We start from the raw sequence: 20,733 nt of genomic DNA, 5'->3' as shown, positions 1-20,733 counted from the left end.
GTTCTGTTTAGGTGCGGCGTTATAATTCATGTGATTTCTGCGTTTACGTGTCATTTTGTGTCATAATGGCTGCTGTGGGGGGAAACCAATGGTCTTGAACTTGCAGTAAAGCGCTTACACGTGTGGTTACAAGTGCAGACCAACCTTTCAAGTACAAACTCCGCCCCCGTTAGTGTGGTGATGTCCACCTTTATTTACCTTTATTAATACACACCATTTAATTCACAGCACGCACAGCTGAGTAGAGGACTGACTAACAACAATAACTGTGTGACTCTGCAGGGCTTTTGACGTTAAGACTGGTAACATGTTTCTCTTATTGTCAACAAAAACACGTGAAAAAAACATGACGATTCGTAATCAAAGGAAATCGTGACTAACATTCAAAAGTGGAGCTTCATAGCATGGGTTTCCGTGGCCGAGCAGCTCCTGTAGGTCCAATGTGCAGTGGTCTGGTACTTTTGTCCATATGGTTCAGTTCCTAATTTATGTCCAATGAAATATAAACTATGATTTAGCTTTAACACCAACTATTCAGTAGAAATGAGTATAGTTTGATGCCACAGACAGGGGGCAGCGAAGAGATTTGTTGACAATAAGAAAAAGTTAAAAAAAAAAACTTTTTTCCTTTAAACATTAACTTGACATTTCAAATATGTTTTTCCTGTGTCATGGAGTCCTTACAGTTGAAAAATAATTTGCTTTAGGAAAATACAAACATGGGCCAGGCTAGGAAAAGGAAATGGATCAAACAGGAGCTCTGCTTTGTAACAGTGAGTAGGATATAAGACCACGTAGCTTTGGAGAACAGTCACTGGGCAGTGTTTAGCCTGAGCAGTCAAACACAAACAGAACAGTCTGGTTACTTGGGTTTACAATAAACACCTTTTAGGAGTTCAATGGCTATTATGAGAAACTGCAGTCCATATTCACACATACTGTAACGTTGCAGTGTGCAAATCAAACTACGTCTGAGGAGGCCCTAATTATGAAGATGTATAGCACATTCATTGACATTTGATCAATACCAGAAGTGACGGAAACGATAGGACCACTTGGTTTTGGTGCATTAATGGAATGATTGAAGAAGGAGGTGCCGTGGCACATACAGTACATAGGCTACATAAGGGTTAAATACACACTGTACACTTTCTAGATTACAATGCACTGTACATGATCAACACTAGCTGGCTAGTTAACTCTGCATTTCTCTCTTTCTTTCTCTGAATAGTAGCTCTATAAATCATCAAAAATAAAGTTTACCCAATGTGTGTTTACATTCCCTGCTCCGCTATATAATGCTTTCTCTCTCTCTCTCAGTGATAAACCTTTAGGACATGCGATGCGATGAAAAACAGTCAGTTATTCTCATAATATCTCATAGTAGCTGAGTAGGAGGGACACCGCCACCACACTCCATTCGGACGCTTCATCAAAGTGCTGCTGTCAAAACACACATGTACACATGACTGTGGACAAACAACATTGTTTCAGGCCGTACACACACTCACACACACAGCATACACTGGCTGCTCACATGCACACAGACATATATTGTTCCTGAGTATGAATTGTAGGATATTTCTTTAGGAAAGAAATAACATGTCCACTAATCTACTGTCAGAAAGTAAAGTTTGCTGTTTTAATCGGAACAGCAGTGCTCTGAAATACATGTATGGGCTTAAGAAAGGCACACCGCCTTTAAGGTTTTTAACAGAAAAACCCAAAGAACCATGTGCTGCTGTGAACTACATACATACTATAGATCTAAGGCCATAGATTCTGTAATGAAAGCAAGCTCACTGCAATAATAAGAGAGCCACAGAGCTGTTCAGCATCGTTCAGTTTAATATTGTGCAGTTGTGGCCTGCAACATACTCTCTACACTCTTACTGGCAGCTGATTTCAGTTAGCTTGTACTCGTCCAGCACCAAACAGCAGACAAGCATCTCAGCAACTAGCTGGTGATGCAGAGATTAGCAAGCGCCAGATATACTCTTCAGGAAGTGGTTACAAAAAAAAGCTAAAAAGTATGATAAAGTGGACTTAACGTCTTCCTGGCTGTCTGAAAAACACCCCAAATGAATGTTGCTCTGTGTCTTCCGGGTGCCTCATTAGTTAATGCAGTTAGCCAGCTATGTTTTGCATTGCAGTATTAGGGCTCAATCCACACAGGAATTAGCTGAAACTTGAATTATCTCTGTTTGTATGGATCTGAAACACTGTACACAGCAGCCACAGCTAACGACAGATGTAATTTAGTGAAGCACGCAATCGCTGAAAGTATGAGACTAAAACTCAAGGTCAAGGTATTGAGGCAAAGTCAACAAAGGAACTTTACCAGAGGAATGCATCTATGTGCAGCTGCCGTCACCTTATCTTGTGAGTGGCGTGGCAAACGCGAGTCAGTACTGAGGACAGACTGAGTGGTTTACATTCAGGCCTTATCAGTCTTGATTTACAGGTTAACAACTGAGCTCATAGCTTCCAGCAACATGTACGCTTTAATCCTGTGGTCTGTTTAACAGACATGGAAAAAAAAAATCACACACACAGAGACCAACGCTCAGGCACAAACAGTCAGTGACGCACACACACATACACAGACAAGGCCACCTGCAGTAGCATATGGATTTGTAACGGCATGAAAAAAAAAAACCAACTAAAACTCAGAGTTTATCGTTGTTATGACTGAGCGTTCTCATCAAAACATCAGAAGGTCTCTCTTCGACTCCCTTGCACCACAACACACCAAATTAACAGTGAATCACAACCAAACTTTCTAAACACTGACGTCAGGGTTTGTGCTTGCTCTTGTTAAATGGTTAACTGACCTGCATCCACCATGTTTAAAGTCCATCTCCAACGGAGAGCCAGCTTATGATATGTGACACGCAAACCTAATGACTCTCAGATGTGTGCCAGCCATTCGTACTCAACATTCACTCTGCATTCATTTTTGCTTTCAGCATTGATTGCACTGATCTTGTGTGTGATACCACTTATGAAGGTACTCCGCTGTCCTTAATTATATGTATCAGACTTGTATGAAAGAAAAGAAAACATGTAAATACTGCGTAAACTTAGTCTTATATTACAGTAGTCTGGATAGAGAGAAACAAGAAGGAGGTTGGGGGTGGGGACTAAACACAACTCATCTTGCAGGTGTTTAAAATTCTCTCAACAGTCTACTCTTTTGTTCAAGCATCTTTCACTCCCTGTACGTGAATGGCCCTCTATGCTGATTTTGACCTCGTGAGGAAGGAAGGAAGGTTTGGGCAGAGTCACGGGAGGCTCGTCCTCAGCTCTCTCAGTCTGGTCTCGCTCCGGTGCTGACCAGCGTCTCTTGCGGACTGCAGGTCTCTCTGTCTCACTGCATTGTTGTTTAGACAGAGTAGACATGTCTGTTTTCACTGATTCCTGTCTTATGTCTCCAGTCCCAGAGATTGCCAGCACAGGTCCAGCTCTGTAGATCCCTTCTGCCTGTCCTGGAAGTATTCCCAATCCTGCTGGTAGCTCTACTCCTGGTCCCGGACCAGTGGCCTGCTGCCTCTCCAGTCTGTCTCCATTGGAAGCCTTCATGAGAAGACCGTTGTTACTGCCCACAGAGTTTGCACTCATACTGTTCCTTAGATTGGGATCCATGTTGTGACAGGAGTCAGAGAGGTGGCCAGGCTTTAGCTTTTTCCCCAAAGCTGAGCTGTCTGTTAGAGAACCATTCCTCATGCCACGGAGGGTCAGAGACACACACACATCCCCCACACAGAGCTTAGCACAGGACAGCTCAAACAACTGTGTGGTCCGGTCAGGGCAGCACGATGACCAGCCCTGGCCAAAGACAAAGAAAGGATACTCCACCAGCACCTCCACACACACCTGGACAGGAGAACAAGCACAACAGAGTCAGTCAAATTTCTGCAAAAGACACACAGAAAACCTTTAACCATCTATGCATCCACCTCAATGATCCATCTATATTCTGGACTGCTTATCCAACTTAAAGTTGCAAGGGGACTGGAGTCTATTTTTTCTGTCCTGGAGTGAGAGGTGGGACATACCTCGGACAGGTCGCTAGTCCACCACAGGAAAACAAAAACCATCGTAAGCCAAATACATACAGCATGTTAATAATAAAAGAAAAGTAGAAAAAACACCAAAAAAATAGTTTCAAGTGGGTGGATTCTATTTTTGCTTCAGTGTCAGGGTCCCCGTAAGGTGGATGGTAGCTCACTGTCAAACTGTCACTGCTTACTGGGCCAGCTGGATTGAAGTGAGCCCCAAGAGCAGCAAATAATTCACTTAAGAAAGAGACAAAGGCAAAAGAAATTGGGGGAAAAAATTGAGTCATAGGGACCTGGAGTTGAAATGCTTACCTTACAATTAAAAAAAACAATTAAAAAACAACTGAAAAACGAATGCTTGATTGCCTAAGTCAACGGCATTGGTAGATTTGCACCGGTAATGAAACATGACAAAGTTGTGTTTAGTGTGTGTTAATGATGCATAAACATCAGCTGTTCACTCTATAATATATTTAACATAAATCCATACTTAATGAACAACTAAAAAGAGTACAGTGATGCCACATCTACTGTATGATTCGCTTGTCTGCTTTTTTTTTTTCCTTTCCCTTCTTCCCACAGCCAGTCGAGGCAGATGGCAGGCCCTCCATGAGGAGGGGAGTTTTTCGTCCCCACTGTACCCAAGTGCTTGCTCACAGATCTAAAGCACCTTTGAGGTGACTGTTGTTGTGATTTGGCACAATATAAATAAAACTGAACTGAATTGACTGAAATAAAAAGTGTTTGTTTGTTTTTTTAAAGTGTCAAAATCTGAGCACCAGTGACATTTTTCAATATAATGTATTTTAATATATACACACACACACACACACACATATATATATATATATATATATATATATATATATATATATATATATATATATATATATATATATATATATATATATATATATGTATATATGTATATATATATATATATATATATATATATATATATATATATATATATATTCCACTTGAGCATGGATTTCTATGTTAGATTTTATTTATTTATTTTAGCTGTGGTGTCGTTTGTTGACCTTAATACTCTAGAATCAGTCAGGCTGAAGTCCATATGGCTTTTAAAACAACTGTAACATGCCCAGATTCACCCATCTATAAAAGTAATGACTTTTAGCCTTTCAAATATAGTGCTGTGTTGTGTAAAATCTATTTTTAGCATCTGTTCTAAAACAGCGAGTTAGAGGTTTGGAAAATAAAGATGCGCAGCATGAAGAGTGTTTTTAATTTAAATTTAATTCATTTCTAAATTATGGATGAATTTTGAAACACTGCAGCTTAAAGTACTTTGCTGCTTTAAGCAAAAGTGGATTGTTACAGAAATGCTGTCAACGATTTCATGATTTCATTGTTTGGAAGCAATACAGATTTTTGCTGCCAATGTATCTTTTGAGATTTTCACCAGGGGGTGCCAAAGACTAGAGATTGCAAAGACTCTTAAAAAATAAACAATAAAATGAATGTGACATCATTTACCTGGGCTTTGAGCTCTCCTACAGAAAACTGTATAACCACAGCATTAGGACTTTGACCATTGTCAATACGCTCCACGGTGCTGGAGTCAATCTTGAGCTCGCTGCTAATCTCAGCGCTTTGGATGAAGTCCTCTGTCTTGAGGTCCTCCACACGCTTCAGCTCTCCATCGGCCAGCTGGATGATGGAGCCCCGCATGAAGAAAGGAGGAAGCGCCACAGGAGAGGAGGAAGCGGAAACCGAGGGGGAGGCCTGGATGGCAGCAGGGACAGAAGCGGGAACCGGAGTGGGAGTCGGGGAGGGAGTAGCCACCACTGCAGGAATCGGGTTTGAAGGCAGTACTGACAATGCTGGAGCCTGAGCAACTGCGTTGGGTGGTTGATTTCCATCTGGCCCTAGTGCCTCACACTTGGACAGGGCTGTGGCCAGATAGGCATGAGGCATGGCGGTGGATATCTGAGGGGTAGTAGTGGAGGTGAGGGCACTTACAGTACGACTAACCTCCATTTCTGTGCAGTTATTGGAACTGCTGACTGGAATGAGAAGGGACTGACCACTCGGGATGACCAGGTGCGGAGGCAGTGCTGCGTGGTAGCTGACAGTATGCTGGTTTGCACTTGTGATATAGCCAATGATCGGTGCCTGTGTGGAAGAGTAGAGACTGGCTGGCATCTCGTCAGGGGGTAGAGTGGTCTGGATGACAGTATGTGGAGCAACAGACTTCACCACTTCTGACGAAGAAAAGGAGGCAAAAGACGAAGGTCTGGACACTGGCTTTCCCAAGCAAATCCCTCCTTTCTCAGTCTGGACTAAAGAGATCTTATTTGAGCCAGTTTCGTGCTCAACTCCATGGTTGGGCTGGGCCACAAGCACCAAAGAGGTCTGGAGTCCTGCAGGGTTTTGGCCATAGTCAGCAGGTAGGAGGATATGTCTGGCCTCATAACTCTGCACCTGCTGATGGTTTGCTGGCTGACTAGTGGCTTTTGCCTGTTTGGCTGCTTCCACTTCCCCATTCAGCACAGCCTTAGCGTGCCCTTCTGGTTTCTTTCCAGCAGAACCATCTGCATACTGGACCACGAGCTGGGAAGGAGCAAGCGTAAGCGTCTGGGGGAGGACGGCTGTGTGAGGGTGGAGCTGAAGTTGGGCCGTAGGTGAGGCGACGGCATTTCCGCTGACAGTCAGAGGTGCTCTGCTGTCCAGGTGGATGTACTGGCTGGTGACTTGAGGAGAGCTTGGGAGTGACACGGGGGCCAGTTCAGTGGGGGAGAGGCCTATTTGAAACTGCTGCTCCCCTTTGGTGTTGGGCGAGATAAGGGCAGTGGTGTAACCATCCAGCTGGGGACGCTGTCCGACTATGGTCGAGCTGTTTTGCACAGTATTAGCATTTGTTGAAATAATATGAGAGGATATGTATCCTGCATAGGGCCCAGAGCTGATGAACTGAACATTGGGTCCCAGTTGAGCAAACTGGATTGTTCCAGCTTGCTGGGGTAGAGCTGCGGGGTAAACTGCAGGCAGAGAGGCCAAGGGTAGGGCAGATATAGGTGTGGCTGAAGAAGGAATAGAAGTAGAGGGAGAAGAGGAGGAAGCAGAGGAGATGGGACATCTAGGGCTATCTACTTCCCTGGATTTGCAGCGTTCACTGGCTACACTGGCCAGCCATGCTAGGTTTTCTGTGTGGGGACTATCAGACGCAACTGCAGCAGGTGGTGTTGCTGTTGCTACTACCACTGGCCTCTGCTCCATAGCCAGGATCTCACGCTTCTTAGGAGGAAGGCATCCATTGCTTCGCTCTTGGTTAGATTTCATTGTGCCGCTGCAGTTTTAATATTCCCTGGCACTGCTTCTAGGTCCCTCTGAGGCTACTTTCTCTCTATCTCACCTCCCCTCAGTGGTTATATGCAGGGCCAGCCTCTCTGGGCTTGGTGACTCTGCCTCTGTTGTTTGTTTTCACTGTTCAGGGTCTCACACCGGAGAAGACGGAGCCATTCCTGCTCACAAAATGAGCCCCAAAGACTTCATGAGGAATCATCTCTGATCGAGCCGCCTCTTCCACAATGTCAATGGGAATCTGAAGGCAGAGAGAAGCTAACGTCAGCATTTGTGCTAAACAAATAAACTGAAATTAGAATTAAATCGCATTCGTCTAATGGCACTGTAGAAATATCCCAGTCTGCTCAGGCAGCGATTATTAAACATATTTTCAAAATGCTCTGCAGAGGTGGAAACAAGAAAAACAAAACCACTACCCCCTTGCTTCCATGTTTGTGAAGCTGCTGCTCCATGTTTTGCCACTAGGTGGTAGCTGGTGTAAGCATTGCAGGTAATTCGTGTCGGTCTATGTGCTTGAACACAACACGTAGTGCAGTCTGTGTAGGCTACATGACGCTCTGTGAGTAGACTCCAAATACTATCTGCAAGGATCTACAAAGACTCGTCAGTCATAGTTCAACCCTCAGCCTGCCTTTCCACGAGCAATACACAGGAAAATACAGTGCAATGCTGTGTGTCACCATTTGCATAATGTGGAAAGGGTTTCTCATGTTTTCACCAGGCAGGAGTTTTCAGAACTGCCGTGTTTTCGTGTCTGTGTGCAGTCTCATGTGCACTGCTATTGGCTGTTATCTTGCTCCAGGGTCTAGTGTAAGAAAGCAGGGCAGAGTGAAGGGATAGCAGCACACAGAGAAACAGCCCCAGAGGACCATATGTTTTTGTCTTTACTTTAAGAGTCTAAGACCTTGGCATCATGAGTACTTTAGAAAATGAAGCAAAAACAATATGCACACAAGATTTCAACAATTTGAAAACTGATTGTATTACATTCTGCAAGATCCTTGATTTTTTTTTTTTCATCTATACCTTATTTATAAAGGGTATCAAAGTTCAATGTAATACAGGACGGAAAGCAAACAATGAATGAGTTTGGTAACAGCCCGGTTTAGCAAGAGGCAGAGTGAAAGCTGAGTTAAATGAGAAGTGAAACAATGTGTTTATTCACAGGAATAGGGAGGAAAGTTTGATGTGTAGGGGGTCGGTTAGTTAGTAGCTAGTGGAAGGTTCAGTTTAGATTCAGGCATCTGTACTCGCAGATATGATATCTGTAAAACATGCACATAGAGGGAAATGCAAATTCCATAAATTCAAACCACAATAACATGCAGTATTTTGGCTCATATTCTGTGTTTCTTTTATTTCTTTTACTGAGAGATAGTTTTTTTTTCTTCAGGCTTATCTCTGGGTCAATGCACAAGACTCTGAGTTGTTCATTAGCCAGAGGAATGACTGAAATGGACTATATGACACACACATCCATCCATCCATTCGTTTTCTCTTCCTCCATTCCTTTCATAGAAGCTCCACTATTGGAAAATGCTAAAGTGTATTTTCATCTTACGGCCGAGGTTTACTACAGCAGGCAACCACAGACATGTTACATAAAAACAGAAGGAAGAAAAAAAGGGGGGGAAAATGCACAGAAGACGATCTTGGTCCCTTTTTTACTCAAACACATCTACCCCTGACACCAGCTTTGGCAAGGTCACTGTCTCGAAAAGCAGCAACAACCCCTGTGCAATTTATCTAGCCTTGCAGACAAGTAGAGCCACCAGATGTAACAAAGGGGGGGGGAAACAGCAGAGATAGAAACAGAAGCAGAAAAAGAAAGAAGGAGAATGAGGGGGAGGAGAAGGAGAAATGCAAAGCAAAACGACAGGATGTGGAAGGAGGCGAGGGAGCGAGAGGAGAGACAAAAGAAGATTAGGAATTGGGAAGAAGGAGGAATAATAGGGAATGAGAAGGAGACAGAGAACGCTGCTTCTCCTGACCCACATTGAGCAGCGCCTGCAGCATCAGAGCGCCATTGCCCCCGCCTCGCTGAGAGATCCCCCATCGGCGGCGCAGCCGCCGCTATAGTCTGAGAGACACTGTGCGGCATCGCTCGGCGGCAACAACCCCACCTCAGCAACACCGTGTCAACACCGTAATGACATCACATCTGAAGCACAAGGACCTCCTATCATCACAGCAGCACTGGAAGACAAAGCCAGCACGCTTTGATTCTCAAACGCCACAAAAACGCAGCATCAGTGTCAACAGACTAAAACAGGAAGCTGTCTCTCCTTTCCTGGACACAGTACTCGCTATACACAGTTACACATACACACACGCGCATACGGCTCAGCAGCCAAAACCTCTCTAGATTTTCCACCGTCAGCCTATTATTAGAACACTGACACCAACAAACATAAGGCCTACGCGATACTATGGAGAACAAAGGCGAGCTTTCAAGATGTGAGTGTCACACCGAGCCACGCAGCACGGGATCCCCGAGTCAGTCTCCCGGACCGGGACGGACACCTTTAAGACATGCATGGAGGGATGACAACAGAGGGAGAGAGAGAGGGTGGACAGAACTGTCTCTGTTCCACTCATCACACTGATGCTTTTCAGCTCAGACTGAGTGATGGAGCCACCCTTTCCCTTTTTTTCATACTCCCACACACACTCACAAAAAGCTACATAAACCACAGAAATAGGTTTGTGCAGCGGTGTGTGTCCGGATGAGGTGATTTCATTCAGCCTCTTCTGTGTGCTGTCTCCAGGTGAGAGGCCCCCCCGAGCAGACTTACATCTCCTCTCTTATGCAGCAGTTGCCAGCTCTTCCAGTCCCCCCGCCTCTTAACTTCCTCCGCCAGAGCTCCGAGTCTTCTCCTAGACCTACTATTTACTCCTTGCATTGATCACAGCTTCATAGCAGCAGCATTACTCTGGAGTCAGATTATGCAGAGAGGCACTGACATTATTTGATGACAATATCTTTTAGATCTAGGCAAATATTTACACAGAAAGCTAGTGCAATGACCCCGGGGTGATGAACCTGTTGTCAAGACTATACATCATGGCTCACCTGCTAGAGCAGACACAGACAGTTAGTGAATACCCTGCACAGCAAATGGCTATATATAGAAAACAAAAACATCATTATCAATCTGAGCTCTGGCATGAAACAGAAAGGGGAGGTATTGTGGAAGACAATGTGTGCCTCGGTTTTATGATTTGCTGCACGCAAATAGGACCTCACTTCACCTACTGCTGCTTCAAGCACAGGGGAAAAAAATCAATACAGCGTACTGCTTTTTCTAATATTCAAAAGAGCCATTTTACTGTCCGCTTCTCTGTACAACAGTGCCGCCTGTGCCTTTAAGAGGCGGACTTAACTGTGTGGCAGACTAAAGCAGACAGTAAGAACAGGCACTGGGGTTCAGGCTGTTTGTCTTCACAATGACTCCAGAGTTCTGCATCACGGCTTGACACACAGCAGACGGTTCATGCATACATGCGTCCCCTTCTCAGCGAGAACCCCTGCAAACGAGCGTGGTCACTGCTGTTCAGTCCCAGCGGCTGGTTGTGACTGTGGTCAGATCAGTGGGACTGATGCTGTGGCTGTAGCTGTAGCCTCTGGGGGGCTTAAGGATGACAGTGAGAGCGCATGAGTGTAGTAGCAGGGCAGAAAATACTACTATGCCACAAATCAAGAAGAAAAGAGAGACCCCCCCCCTCCTCCTCCTCCCTCCTCCTCCTCTCCTCTGTTTAAAGTACTAAGAATAGCTCACCAGTCTCACCACAGCCACTGCTTGCAGAGCATGTCCGAGGATTCTTCCTGCCTGTCAGCGCGTGTGCGTCTGTGTTAGAGACGTGTTTCCTAGTAGGACTCCTCTTCCCGTTTCTCTCCTTTGTGCTGCTCTCCTCTCCTGGAGCCTGTGCTGTAAAGCTGCTCCTGTTCTGCCTCCTTCTCGTTCCCCCTCTCTCTCTGTCTCTGCCTCTGAATTCCGGTTTTTGGAGGGTATGCTGCCCCTGCAACGAGCTGACGGTAAAGGAAGTTCCCCACTTCTAGAGCTCACACCAAGACCTACGTGCAAGGCTGCTCTAACGTGTGTTATGCAAGGCCACCAGACCGCCAGCTCCCTCTCTGCTTGGTTGCTTCTCTCTCTCTCTCGCTTTCTCTCTCTCTCACTCAGTGTGTGTTTCTGCCTCTCTCCCTCTCCCTCTCCCTCCCTCCTCTTTCTTTCTCTCGCAGTACTCCACTGACACAGCTCCTCCCCCAGCCAGCCTCATCAGCCGCATCAGGTATTCATTCAAAAAAACACACTCTACTTGGCTCAGCGCCCAGACTACGCTCACACAGAGAGAGAGCGAGAGCAGGGAGGGGGAGGGCGCAACAGACGGAGGGCGAGGGAGGGAGAGCTGGAGATTCAGAAAGGGTTTGCACAGGCAGATACTGCATGGATGAGAACAACCGTGGGATATTAATGTTGCAAACATACATGCAGACACACACAAGCCAGGGGAGGATTGTGGTGCTCAGTACACTAAAGCTTTGTTAATGCTCCGCCTTGCACTTTTTCATTTTCATATGCATTTTTCCTCTTGTAGAGCCAAATCTCCTAATCTGCCCTATGAGCTGGTCTACAGTTTACTTTCTCAGCCTTTATTCAGCTGCAAAATGGCTCAGAGTACACCCACCATAGGTCTCCCCAGGACTCCCCAAAGATATTTCCCTTGGTGCAGGCAGGGAGGGCCAGTTGGCACCGGGGCCCTCCTCAAGGCTTCCTGCATATCCTGTGCAGTTCACAACAGAAAGACAAGGAGGCACTCAGCACCAGACCAGCCAGCTTCCTGGGCCTCTGTAGGTGAGGCAAGCAGGGGAGGCTCTTAGAGGATGCTGAATGAGGGGGAAAAAACAGGCTATAGAATACAGCAAATCATTTCTACTGCATCAATAAGCCCAGTATTACACAGGCAAAATCACAAATATATATATATTATGTTATAGTTAGGGCTGGATCAGGTGACCCTGAATTCTCCCTTACTTAGCCTGCAATAGGCCTTGGCCTGCAAGGGCTTCCTATGATACACTGAGTGTCTCTTCTTCACTCACGTTTTTTCGCACATTGTGTTTTTACACACCACTCTTTCATCATTAGTTATTACTCATCTCTGGCTCTCTTCCACAGTGTATCTTCTCTCCTCTCTTCTTCCCCTTATACAGATAAGATAAGATAAGATAAGATAAGATAAGATAAGATAAGATAAGATAAGATAAGATAAGATAAGATAAGATAAGATAAGATAAGATAAGATAGAACTTTATTAATCCCTCGGGTGGGTTCCTCTGGGAAATTCGTTTTCCAAAAGCACAGCACCGACAGACACACACACACACACACACACACACACACACACACACACACACACACACACACACACACACACACACACACACACACACACATATATAAATACAGAGACAAATATAAATAAAATATACGAAGGGAATTGCACATTTCAAGTATTGAGGTCTATTGCACCATTGACTATTTACAAAAAGTATTGCACAAGGTATTGCACAGTGAGGTGAAGAGGCACTACAGCTTTGTTGTTTCCCCCTCCTTTGTCCTCCTGTTTCCCCTCCCTCTCCCCTCCAGAGAGGAGTTAAACAGTTTGATGGCGTGTGGGACAAAGGAGTTTTTAAGTCTGTTAGTTCTTGTCTTGGGGAGAAGCAACCTGTCACTGAACAGACTCTTCTGGTTGTTAATGGCCGTGTGCAGAGGATGCCCAGCATTGTTCATAATGTCCAGCAGTTTTTTTAGTGTCCTTTTCTCTGCCAGTGTCACCAGAGTGTCCAGCTTCATGCCGACCACAGAGCTAGCCTTCCTGATCAGTTTCTCCAGCCTGCATGAGTCCTTCTTATATAGAACTTATACAGAACCAATGGTGGCAGATGGCTGCCCCTCTCTGAGCCCAATTCTGCTGGAGGTTTCTTCCTGTTAAAAGGGAGTTTTTTCTTCCCACTGTCACCAAGTGCTTCCTCATAGGGCGTCACTTGATTGTAGGTCAGGAGTTCAAATCCTAACCAGGGCTTGTGGCATCTGGCAAGGCCCCCCAAGTCTACCTCGGTACAATCAAGAAGAATATGACTGAACACAGCTGCACGTGTTAAGGAACCAGGACATTCTGATGAGAAGTGAGCTAGTGGAACAAGAAGGCATCACAACCGATGAGAATAGGGAACTGTTGGAATGCTACTGCAAATGTAATCCCAGTGTTACAGATATTTGCAATCCCAGTGTTGCAGGAAAAGGATGTGGGACCTATGAATATATATATGTATAAAGTTGTAATTTTTGTGTTGCATGGGTGAAACCATAAATGCATACTTTTCCATGTAGACATTAAACCCTAATATATTGCCAGAAGCTTCAGCGAGCTGGAAGACAGAGATACAAATGACCACAGGCATGCAGAAGCACATGCCAAATGTACAAACTGAAGCTGTGTTTTTCCAGCTGTTGAACCTGAGAGAAAAAGAAAATAAACTTGCAGTGTGTCTTTCTTGCCAAAGGGGTACAGCCTCATCTTCCTACAATGACTGATATTACTACCAAGACGCTGCCAAGCCAATGTAAACCTCAGGACCAACACTATCCCCACAGAAAGGGAAGCGAAACCGCTGTGAAACAAGCATCAACAACAAACAGAGGTTTGCACTGCCATAAAATGGCTCACTGTAAACTGAAGGTCAGAATTAATGTCAGACAAGTGATCTGACACGCTGCCTTCCGAGAATTCACAAATCCAGCTTAAGTTGCATGGGGTGAAATAAATGTGCAGTGTATAGAGGAGATCACATCAAGCGTGAAGTCGCATAAAGACAGAGCTTTCAAATGTGTCTGGCTGTTTGTATCTCGATCAAAGGCTTCCTTGCATTAGTATGTCGGGAAAGCTTTCACCACAGATCAGAATATTGAGTCCCTGTTGACATCTTCACAGACACTGAATAATATCGGATGCTGATTATTGTGGTCCAACCCGATATGTTTGTTTTGCTAGCCTAGCTGCACAGTCTAAGCAACATTTCTCAGTATGGTACACACATAATGAGAGTGAGTGCATGAAACCAAATGTTTACACTGTAGTAGTGCAGTAGCGACAGTACTAGTCCTGGAGTACTTGCACTAGTAATAGATAGTGATTTTAGCAGCAGCATATCATCGTTCTAACAAAATAAACAACGTACCCTTTCATTTGTAAACACACACATGTTCCTATACACTGAGTCTACGCTCTCTCCTACTCACGCACTCAGTAGTTTTCAGCGAGGGAAAAAAAACCGTGAAAACTCAAGTGGGTTCCACTTGCTGTGGGCAGTAACGCTGTATGACCTTCACTCCAAAGCCAAACATGTCCAAGTACCAATTTAAGTTCTGGGGCAACTCTTTCAAGGTTGAGCTTTAAATGTAAAGAGATGCATCATATTAGGCCTACCTTGAACCTGGTGGGTGTCGAAGAAACAATTATCCAAGCATCATTACCCGCATTCTGTCCTGCATCCACACCACTTACCGGGCATAAGTGAGCATCCACTACTGCGGAAGGCATGTCCAGACATGCAAAAGCGCTTCTACTACACACAACTAAGGGGAAGCCTGCACGATGCAAATGGTCACATGATTTGGGAAACGAAATGAATGTTTGTTTGTTTGTTTGTTTGTTTGTTTTTCCATAGTGAGTTGTTTTTGTAGCCATTAGGTCATTTATCGTTTCTCAAAATGTTCCCCAGAACATCTGTCCAAAGCAGGTATAGGTGTTCCACACAATAAGTCACACTCAGATAAACCAGAGAGCTAAAACAGCACTGACATAATGCAATAAATATTTAGCCAAAAATCCCCCATCAAAAAATTATGAATTATGAAATTATACAGTTTTATTTATATAGCGTCGACTTACAACATCATCTTGCTTTATACAGCAAGGTAAAAGACACATAAAAAATGTTAGAGGGAAAATAATCATAAAATCCCCTATGAGCAAGCACTTAGTGATCGTGGGAAGGGAAAACTCCCTTTTGACAGGAAGTATAACCTCTGGTAGAGCCAGCATCGGGGGGAAGGCAGCTAGACATCTGCCGGGACCGGTTAGGGAGAAAAAAAGGACGGCTTGGTGAAACGAGGACAGAACACAAACATGAGAGAGAAGACAAAACTTTATAGCAAGCAGTAGTAAATTATGTGGGTGGTGAAAAGAGGGGGTGGAGAAGAAAGGGTCAGTGCATCATGGAAAGTCCCCAGCAGTCTGAGCTGATTGCAGCATAACTAAACTACAGTTCGGGGTCATGACATCCAGTCCTGACTCATCAAAAAGCAAAGTTTTAAACCTAATCTTACAAATAGAGATGTTGTCTGTCTCCCCAGTGTAAACTGGGAGCTGGTTGCACAGAAAAGGTGCATGAAAGCTGAAAGATCTGCCCCCCATTCTACTTTCAGAAACTCGAGAAACCACAGTTAAGTCAGCAGTGTGAGAGTGAAGTGCTCTATTGGGATTCAATGCTATTTATGTGAGAAGAAAGATTTTAAATTCAAGTAGTCATTTTTTAAAGGGTGCAAATAAAGAGAAGCCAATATGGGAGAAATATGATCTGTCTTTGTAGCCCCGGTCAGTACTCTCACTGCAACATTTTTTTACCATCTGCAGGCTTTTTTTCAGGGAACTTTTAGAAAAACATTATAGAAAGAATGTATAATAGGCCAGCCTAGAAGAAACAAATGTATGAATCAGCTGTCTGAAAAAGTAGTCTTATCAAAAACGCCACCTGTACAGGGGAACAGAGTGGGGTGGAAAGTGTCACATTAATAATAAGATGAAGTAGCATGCAAAATTAAATAAAAATACAATACTTCTGAATGGTAATTGGGTTACTTTCTTTTCAGCACTCGTTAGACACTCTATGCTTGTAATAAACCCCCTATTACTGTGTTATAAGGAGGTTTGCAAAAAAACCAATATTTTGTTTTACCTATATGTTCTATGCCAGCCTTTTATAATTTTTTTGTCAGCATTTTAAGGCTTCATTAGTTTTACATGAAAATGTTGGCTTTAAACATGCACATGTCCCCATGCAGGTTTAATTACAATACAGCTGTTGTGTTCCCAGTGACCTTGAACAGATTCCTTGGTGGACTGATGGACAGGAAATAACAATCAAATTTGATAACGGGCGATCGTGGCTCAAGAGTTGGGCGTTCGCCTTGGTTGCCGGTTCGAGCCCCGGCTTGGACAGTCTTGGTCGTTGTGTCCTTGGGCAAGACACTTCACCCGTTGCCTACTGGTGGTGGTCAGAGGGCCCGGTGGCGCCAGTGTCCGGCAGCCTCGCCTCTGTCAGTGCGCCCCAGGGTGGCTGTGGCTACAATGTAGCTTGCCATCACCAGTGTGTGAATGTGTGTGTGAATGGGTGGATGACTGGATATGTAAAGCGCTTTGGGGTCCTTAGGGACTAGTAAAGCGCTATATAAATACAGGCCATTTACCATTTACCATTTAACTGATTAATATTTTCAAGCAAAACAATTGAAAACTATACAACAACTAAACTAAACATCCCAACTCCTCTAATTTCAGGATTTACCATGTTGGTATTACCTTATATTGTTGGAGATATATTAGTAACATGAATTAAATAAACTATTAATAATACAAACCTGATTTATTCACCCGTGGACCTTCTTATCTTTTAGAGGATTGTAGGGGAGCTAAAGTCAGCAACAGATACAAGGTGTATAATGCCAGGAACACCCTGGGGAGATTACCGGTCACTCAAAGGGCTACTGATGTATTATTCTTAACATTATCTTTACTAAGATGGGGAAAATGCAGTTAAAACCCAGACTTTTTATTTCATTTTAAGGCTCCTTCACAACATCTAAACAATAGATAAGTTCCTAGCCCCCAATGACTAGTTCCACTTCACTGCTACACCCTTGTGAAAAATAACAAGCAAGCTTTAAGAAATATTTTAAAAAGCACCTGTTGGAGCAAAGTTCTCTGTGAGAGAGCAGCCACAGGGAATGCATAAGTAATGACGAGAATGGAAAGTGGAGTGTGGGTGGTGGGATTAGGAGGGCAGTTGGTATCAGAGCAGGAGGTAAATAACCCTGGCTTAGTCCTGTCTGAGAGCAGACCTGTCTCTGCTGTGGCGCGCTCCAGTTTGGAAGGACAACATGCATACTCCACTCTATGTGGGGAGAATGTGAAAGCGCTTGCTGCCATGGCAACAAGGCAGCTCCACAGTCTCCAGTCCCCATTAAGAAAGATGGGTGGCAACGTGGCTGTAGCTCAGTGGTGGTGTAGCATGACATGCTGAAAGAGCCTATTGAAAGCCAGTGAATTTAGCAGTTAATGAAAAGAGCAAAAAGGGACAGCAGGTCCACGAGGCAGGCGATACCGACCCGTCCTCTTGTTTTGGGTCCTGCGTGCTCTCGTGAGAGGTGTGCGAATATTAAATCGACTCAGTTTTCACTGTTTTGAACGGGGGATATTGTACACTTTGGGCTTCTGTGAGAGATTATCACAGGAGTGGAGGTTTAATTACAATAGAGCAATTGTTGTGCTCACAGTGACCTTGAACAGAGTCCTTGGGTATCTAAAGATGAAAGGAATGACGTGTAAGCGAGAGGATGAAGCACTGAAATGTTTCAAAAAAAAATGTTACCCTGGGTCTTTGTAAAAAAAATAAATAAATAAGCACATTTAAAAAAAAATAAGCTGTTGAAAAAACTTTTCATAGTGTCAAGGTCAGCTGTAGATTTTAGGAAATGTTTTGTTGATTCAGGGTCTGAAGGTTTTCCCTACAAAACACAAGAGCTAAAAAATGATTCATAGTTTAAGCAGCTGATGCTTGATGTGGAGGAGTAGACAACCTTTTAATCAACCTGTTACATCAGAAAGATCAGAAAGATTAGCATTAACATTTTCAACAGACATCAAACAAATGCATTCTATCAAAATGGGTTTATTTTTGCCATCGTTATATACGACAGATTCCCATGGCGACAAAACATCACTCTAAAAGTCATTCCTCTCAGTCAGATGGTGGTGGTTTTACTGCAGGACACAATTAAACTGAGTTCTTTAACTCTGTTTCATGTAGATACTGTGCATGTGGTGGGAGCCAAATTCAGCAGAACAAAACAGATTTCATCCTGAGTCCAAGTGCCAAGACTCTTTTCATTCAGCTGAAAATAGCAAGCCACTGCTTACGCACATCTCCAGAACATAGTTTAGGCAACTAAAGGATTGGGTGGGAGTGATTTGTGGAGGAGGAATACAGCCACTGCAGGAGCTCAGTGGGGTTCGAACCAAATGAATCAGAAAGACACCAAATTGTGAATAAATAAATAAATAAATAAGCACACTGTGGAGCCAGGAAGTAAAGTTAATGTTGGCCTTTTAATCGCAGTTTCTAAAGACATTCGCAAGTGTTTTGCTGGGTGGTTTGTGAGCCAAGACAGGAAAGAGTAATGAGTAATAACCTCCCCTAATAACACAGTCTTCTTATATTTATCACTACGACAGAGTCAAAGTTACTACAGACACATTTCCTCTGTTATGAGCACAACATTTGAATATTCCTGTCAAGAAATCCATCATGGACTGAAGTGACCTCAGTGACCCCAGTGACAGACTGCCAGCTCCTCCCGTCATACTGGACTGTAGGCTCAATACCAAACTCACACAGCAGGGGGCTGTTCATCAGCCTCTGTGACTCTTGAGCTGTAGCTCAGAGCTGGATAGATACTTCAGTATGTTGCCATTTGTCTCTGCCTTATGCTTTAAACTGCCTTATGCCATCCAGCAAATCCCAATATGAGTAAATGTTATAAACACAGGCATATGGAATCAGATTAAAGCAATGTAAAACTCTCAAAATTTACTGTTATTAAATTTATGAAATATTCATGACCCCTTTTGAACTAAAGAGTTTAATAAACACATTTAGTCAAAAAGCTGCAGATTATGCTCATCTAACTAACTTAAAGCCCAGCTACAGTCATGTGAAAAAGAACGTTTTTGCAGCACTATGCAGTCGCGTGTACCCCACATGCTTCAGTAGCTTCTAACAGGACCTTCTGCGGGAGTGGGCGTCCCAGCAGTTTCGGTATGACTATCAGTCTCTCACATCATTGCAGAGGAATTTTGGCCCATTTTTCTGTACAGCGTTTCAGTTCATTGAGGTTTGTGGGCATGTTGTTGTTTATTGCTCACCTCTCTTCATGTTCCACTTCAGCATTTCGAGGTCTGGACTTTGACTGGGCGATTGCCTCACCTCGATTCTTTTCTTTTTCAGCTATACTCTCGTAGATTTGCTGCACTTGGGATCACTATCCTTTTGTTGCATGACCCAAATTCTGCCAAGCTTTACTTTAGCTTTAGGACAGACGGCCTCACATTTGATTCTAGAAGAGAGTCCTGTGGTTGCAAAACAAACCCAATTCATTATCCCACCACTACCGTGCTTAAGAGTTAGTATGAGGTGTTCGTGCTGATATGTTGTGCATTATGGCCAAAACATTGTGACATACAAAAATTACTTTTTCACATGACTGTACACGCTCTTCTTTTTATTCTAATTATATTTAGCAACTGTTTTAGCATTTGATCTTAGCCCAGTGAATTGCTGACATGTAACCAAGATACACTCTCTTGAGATAAAGGAAACCGAAGTCACAAGTAAGCCACAAAAAGACAAGTGGCTTTCTAAATGATACCAGCGAGACAGACATATTTTTTTACCCTTCAGCTTCTCACCAAACATGAAGGAGTTTCCATCTGATTTTGCTCTATACCGCCATAATCTAAGAAAGAGAGAAAAGGCTGAATTTCTCTGCAGTATCCATGGTTGTCTTGACAACTCAAGCCACTCACTGCCTAGAGCAGAAATCTACTGTATTCAGAAACACAAACCCAGAAACCCGCTGTTATGTCACAGAAAATGGTATGAATGCTGTACTGCTTCATTTCAATGCACACACTCACAGTCTCTCTGTATGCTTTTATATCACTCATCTTGAGTTTGTACGCGCCTCATATTCACATCTATTTTTATAACAGGAAAATGAGCTCCTGCACAGGCAATGTACTATTCTGGAAAATGAGTTCACATCATACGCATTCTTATTCTTCAACTATCCTAGAAAGCCCTTTAATTGTTCATTTATTGGAACTGTAAAAGGAAATAACCTCAAATAGTAAACTGCTGATCAGACTAATCGACTGTATGTAAGCTATTGAGCCAATGCCATTAAAATTCCAATACAAACAAAAATAAATAAATGAAAAT

General features: G+C 43.6%; 1 protein-coding gene across 7 annotated transcripts; it reads right to left on the bottom strand.

Moving 5' to 3' along the window:
- Window positions 1–169: 169 nt before the first annotated feature.
- atxn1b (ataxin 1b) lies at window positions 170–14,980 on the bottom strand. 7 transcript variants are annotated; one of them, XM_026185221.1, is made up of 4 exons: window positions 11,171–11,556; window positions 10,894–11,023; window positions 5,562–7,629; window positions 170–3,876 (listed from the first exon to the last, which is right to left on the bottom strand). In XM_026185221.1, the coding sequence occupies exons 3-4, from the start codon at window positions 7,365–7,367 to the stop codon at window positions 3,181–3,183; spliced, it is 2,502 nt and encodes an 833-aa protein (XP_026041006.1). In that variant the 5' UTR covers window positions 7,368–7,629; window positions 10,894–11,023; window positions 11,171–11,556; the 3' UTR covers window positions 170–3,180. The 7 variants fall into 7 exon arrangements, with proteins under 7 accessions (XP_026041006.1, XP_026041010.1, XP_026041009.1 ...); XM_026185225.1 differs by lacking the exons at window positions 10,894–11,023; window positions 11,171–11,556 and adding an exon at window positions 14,961–14,980; XM_026185224.1 differs by lacking the exons at window positions 10,894–11,023; window positions 11,171–11,556 and adding an exon at window positions 14,883–14,925.
- Window positions 14,981–20,733: the final 5,753 nt, after the last annotated feature.

Source organism: Astatotilapia calliptera, chromosome 11 (genome assembly GCF_900246225.1).
Source record: "Astatotilapia calliptera chromosome 11, fAstCal1.2, whole genome shotgun sequence".
Taxonomy (NCBI): Eukaryota; Metazoa; Chordata; class Actinopteri; order Cichliformes; family Cichlidae; genus Astatotilapia; species Astatotilapia calliptera.
The sequence above is the reverse complement of the archived record's forward strand: the minus strand, read 5'-3'. Positions and strand labels throughout refer to the sequence as shown.

Bases quoted from the DNA above. Each gene is read 5' to 3' on its own strand.
- atxn1b (XM_026185225.1), bottom strand. From the start codon at position 7,367: ATGAAATCTAACCAAGAGCGAAGCAATGGATGCCTTCCTCCTAAGAAG. The intron at 3,877-5,561 runs GTAAATGATGTC...TCTCCTGTCCAG, and splicing joins TAGGAGAGCTCAAAGCCCAG to GTGTGTGTGGAGGTGCTGGT.